Source organism: Myotis brandtii, unplaced genomic scaffold, assembly GCF_000412655.1.
Source record: "Myotis brandtii unplaced genomic scaffold, ASM41265v1 scaffold1774, whole genome shotgun sequence".
In the NCBI taxonomy this organism is placed as follows: domain Eukaryota; kingdom Metazoa; phylum Chordata; class Mammalia; order Chiroptera; family Vespertilionidae; genus Myotis; species Myotis brandtii.
This window is the reverse complement of record NW_005356575.1, coordinates 534,472-539,398: the sequence shown is the minus strand read 5'-3', so window position 1 is coordinate 539,398 and position 4,927 is coordinate 534,472. Positions and strand designations below refer to the sequence as shown.

Genomic DNA, 4,927 nt, shown 5'->3' with positions numbered 1-4,927 from the left:
TTTATTTTTTTTTTTTTTTTTTTTTTAGAGAAAGAAAGGAAAAGAGAGAGAGAGAGGCATTGATATGAAAAACAAACATCACCTTTACCATAAGGACATGTGATTCTGGCCCCCAGCCCCTCCTCCCTCAGACCAGGAGTCCAGGCCCCCAGCCCCTCCTCCCTCAGACCAGGAGTCCAGACCCCCTCCTCCCTTAGACCCAGGAGAGGAGGCTCATTCAACTAAGCCACACTGGTCAGGGATTAACTTTAAAAAAAAAATTTTTTTTTATTTCAGAGAAAAAGGGAGCGGGAGAGAGAGATAGAAACATGAGTGATGAGAATCATTGATTGGCTGCCTCCTGCACGCCCTCTACGGCCTGCAACCGAGGCATGTGCCCTTGACTGGAATCGAACCCAGGACCCTCCAGTTCTCAGGCTGAAGCTCTTTCCACTGAGCCAAACCAACTAGGGTTTAACTTTTTTATTTATTGATTTGAAAGAGAGAGAGAGAGGAAGGGTGGAGGGGAGAGAGAAACATTGCTTTGTTGTTCCACTTCTTTATGCATTCATTGGTTGCTTCTTGTGTGTGCCCTGGCTGGGGATTAAACCGGAAACCTTAGCCTATCGGGTGGACACTCTAACCAACTGAGCTACACGGCCAAGGTGTTCTCTTCTTTTTCTTTTTTAAAAAATATTTTTTTAAAATTAATTTCAGCGAGGAAGAGAGAGAGAGAGAGAAACATCAATGATGAGAGAGAATGATGGATTGGCTGCCTCCTGCACACCTCCTACTGGAGATCAAGCCCGCAACCCCAGGCATGTGCCCTGACTGGGAATTGAATGAACTGTGACCTCCTGGTTCGTAGGTCAACACTCAACCACAGATCCACACCAACCAGGCAAGATGTTCTCTTCTTATTGGCAACAGTCATAACATTTCCTGAATTTCTACTCAGGGCCAGTAGCTCTGTTCCATCCTGAGGCCACAAACAGAGAGGCTGGGGGTAAGCAGTGGGCCGAGGATGAGCAAGCCAACCAGGGGCGAAGATAACTTCAGACAGCAATATGGCAATGAGGAAAAGGCGAGAAAGTGAGGCTATCAGGCCTGGGTGTGGCCACCTGGGATCAGTAGTGAATTCCGAGCAGGGTGGGCCTCTTGGGGTGGTCACAGGGTTATGCATCACCACTGCAGCGTGGGTGGAGCCGTGGTTGCTGGAGAGTGGGGGAGGGACGGGGGCAGTCCCTTGGCCCCCAGGTCTGGGTGGGGTGGTCAGTGACTGGGAGAGGGTCTCTGGGCAGTGGGGAGAGCAGGCCGGAAGCACAGGGTGTGCAGATAAGAACAGAGGCTCTGCAGGCTGAGAGAGGGCAGTGCCAGAGCCTGTTGGGTAGAGGGTTGGGCACCTGGACTCCTGGATTCTGCGGGAACTCGGGGTAGTCCTGGGCCCCCAAACCTAGGGGATGGGACTGTTGGCCTCTGAGGACACAGGGCTTGTATTTCTCCTCATCTGCCCGGCATTAACCTCGGCCAGCCTTTCGGCACGGTTGGGGCCGTTTTCCCAGGTCCTGAGGCTGGGCAGCTGTGAGCCGAGTGGAAAGCAGGGGCCTTGGGGAGGGGTGGTGGGAAATGTCCCGACGTCCCCAGGGCCTGGGAAGAGCTGAGGCTGCCAAACCTAGGGGGGTGCTGGGGAGGGGGGACCCTGCAGGAACAATCCCTGCTCTGTCCACTTGTTTCTCACGGACTCACGCCAAACCAAACCTCTGCCCGGGCCAGTTCTGCTTCCAACCAATCCTGGTGCGCTTTCCAGACCCCTCCTTCCTTTCTCAGGCTCCTACCCCAGTCCTGCTCCCCCCAGGACCCCAGAGTCCAGGCCCCCAGACTCCTCCTCCCTGAGAACTCAAGGGTCGGGGACCCCAGATTTCTCCCTCAGACTCAGGAGTCCAGACCCCCAACCTCTTCTGAGGAAATCAGAAGTTCAGGGACCCAGGCTCCTTCTCCCTTAGAACTTGAAATCACAGCTTCTGGTTGGTGTTGGGCGTCCCCTAGTGGAGGGCAGAGAGGATCTGGCCTGTGATTTATTTACCAGTTAGAAGGAATGAAAGAATTTATTTGGTCACTCAGCCGGCATGGTCACAGTCCAGCTGAGAGCCTCTAGTGCAGCGGTTCTCAACCTGTGGGTCGCGACCCCTTTGACGGTCGAACGACCCTTTCACAGGGGTCGCCTAAGACCATCCTGCATATCAGATACTTACATTACGATTCATAACAGTAGCAACATGACAGTTATGAAGTAGCAACGAAAATAATTTTATGGTTGGGTCACAACATGAGGAACTGTATTTAAAGGGCCAGAAGGTTGAGAACCACTGCTCTAGTGCATGCTTCCACGGGTCAGGACTCAGCTGTATGTGAGAGAGGGAAAACAGACCAGGGCATTTTGTTATCTAGAGCTGAGAGCAGAGATGGGATTACAGTGAAACTGAAGAAGATTAAATTTCAAAGCCCCTCTCTTGCCTGGGCTTTCTGTGGTCCTCTATTTCAATTTGTTTCTATAACTTTGTACTTCTAAAAGAGAGGCCTGCCTGCCCGCTGTGGCTCAGTTGGTTGAGCATTGTACTGTGCACTGCGTTTGCCAGTACGATTCCCAGTCAGGGCACATGCCTGGATTGTGGGTTTGATCCCCCACAGGGGTCATGCAGGAGGCAGCCGATGGATGTTTTGCTTTCACAGCAATGTTTCTCTCTACCTCTTCCTTCCACTATCTCTAAAAATCAACAAAAATATTTTTTTGAAAAAGTGGCCCAGAAAAATCTCAGTCTGCCCCCAGTCTGGGGGACATAATCAGTATGTTCATTGGTCCCTGGATCTATAATATCACAGAATCATTATTACTATCATTATCTGTAAGAGGGAGAACTGGGCACCTTAGTTTTCTAAGGTTCCTTCTTGCCCTTGTGTTGATCCCCAAAGGTAAGTCATTCACCTTCTGCACTCAGAGCTTCATCCTTTCACTCAGCAATCACCCCCTGGAGGAAACAGCAATGACCAGGACAGCCCTGGGCTTGCTTGCCCGGGGCAAGACACACCACACCCATTTCTGACATTGATGACCCAAAGTGAGCAGGTACGGGGTGAGGGTGTCCAGGGATCTTGGAGGACTGAAAGGCGGTGCCCCACCCAGCCTGGGGGGTCAGGGAGGGTTTCCTGGAGGAGGTGATATTGTTACTGAGCTGAGAGCTATAGGAAAGTGGAGGAAGAAGATAGTAAAATAATTAGAATCTCCCAGTAATGTGTAAGGTTCACAGTTACAGCACATGATGTTGATCACTTTCTAAATGTAAGGCAGGGGGCCAGGTGTTTACATTGGAGATCGCACTGGGTCTTCCCAAAAGCCCAACGGGGCAAAAGGGAAAGAGGAATAGCTGGTGCTGGTATAATGCGTAGTTTATTTATTTCTTTCTAAACATTTGTATTTTTTTATTTTATTATTATTTTTGATCCTCACCCGAGGATATTTTTTCCATTGACTTTTTAGAAAGAGTGGAGAGAGGGAAAGATGGAGAGAAACAGATTGGTTGCCTCTGGCACCTCCCTGACCAAGACCAGGCTGGGGAGGAGGTAAGTGCCCTTGGTCCGAATCCAACCGAAACCCTTTGGTCCACAGGTCGACGCTCTACCCACTGAGCAAGACCGGCTAGGGTTATAATGCCTAGTTTATAAGAGAGGAAGAAACGGAGGCTTAAAGAGATATGTCACTTGTTCGTGATCATTTAGCCCAGCGGTTCTCAACCTGTGGGTCGCGACCCCTTTGGGGGTCGAACGACCCTTTCACAGGGGTCGCCTAAGACCATCGGAAAACACATATATAATTACATACTGTTTTTGTGATTAATCACTATGCTTTAATTATGTTCAATTTGTAACAATGAAAATACATCCTGCATATCAGATATTTACATTACGATTCATAACAGTAGCAAAATTAGTTATGAAGTAGCAACGAAAATAATTTTATGGCTGGGGGTCACCACAACATGAGGAACTGTATTAAAGGGTCGCAGCATTAGGAAGGTTGAGAACCGCTGACTTAGCCGATCAGTAGTACAACCAGAATGTAAACTCAGGTCAGACCGCCACCCAATTCATTGGCGAAGGTTTAACAGCCGCTGATAATCTTCTGCCCTCTGGGTGGGCTTTCACAACAGTCTCCCCAAGCCAGGAGTCTCTGAACAAGTGTAGAAAGATGCATTCATAGCTAAGAAAACATGCAGCTCATACAGCCCTGGAAGCCCAGTACCCAAGCCTAGTCACCGAGAACACGCATGCGCGCTAAAGTGGCGGCCCGAAATCTAGGGAACGGGCTGACAGGATCCAACGTGGAGGTGTGGCGGCCGTGAGAACCCTGAAATGGTACTCTGAATGCACAGGAAAAATATAACCTCAAGGAGACTTGCCAAGGAGAAAGGATGTTAGGAAAAGAGGTGAGAGCGGGAAGATACTGGTCAGAAGCCCTGCTCTCCGAATCTGGATCCGGTGTCCAGGAAGTTCCTTTAACGCAGGAAGGGCGTGGCCCAAGCAAAACCTTTAGAAGCGTTACGGTGGCCGGGACAGCTCAAGAAACATGGAACGGCCTGAACTCGAAGACTCGGCGGAGTGAAGCGGGCGGACGGCCTAGAAAGCTCACATAACCGGGAGAGGCTGGTTTATTGGAGAGGGCAGAAGGAATGGAGCCTGCGCATAGCGCACGGGTTAGCTGAGGAAGTCCTGGGAGTTCGGAGCAGGCAGCGTCTCCACCAGGTGAAAACATGGGCTAGTAGGCGGGGGAAGTTCTGTGGCCGGATTGGTTCCTTCAAAGCCGGAAGCCGCTCTCCCGGGAGGCGTGGTCGAGGCGCTCTTGCCCGGTACGGTGGCCGGCAGGTCGGGGGAAAAGCGTGAAATCTCGCGCGAT

The 4,927-nt window shown here is 50.7% G+C and overlaps 1 protein-coding gene across 1 annotated transcript in view; it reads left to right on the top strand.

Annotated features, from left to right (window-relative positions):
* Window positions 1-4,430: 4,430 nt before the first annotated feature.
* CLPTM1 (cleft lip and palate associated transmembrane protein 1) overlaps window positions 4,431-4,927 on the top strand; it is a 32,030-nt gene continuing 31,533 nt past the window's right edge. Inside the window, exon 1 of the mRNA XM_014537365.1 lies at window positions 4,431-4,460. Within this exon, the coding sequence (XP_014392851.1) occupies window positions 4,446-4,460 (15 nt within the window). The 5' untranslated portion in view covers window positions 4,431-4,445. The remainder of the gene's footprint in view (window positions 4,461-4,927) is intronic.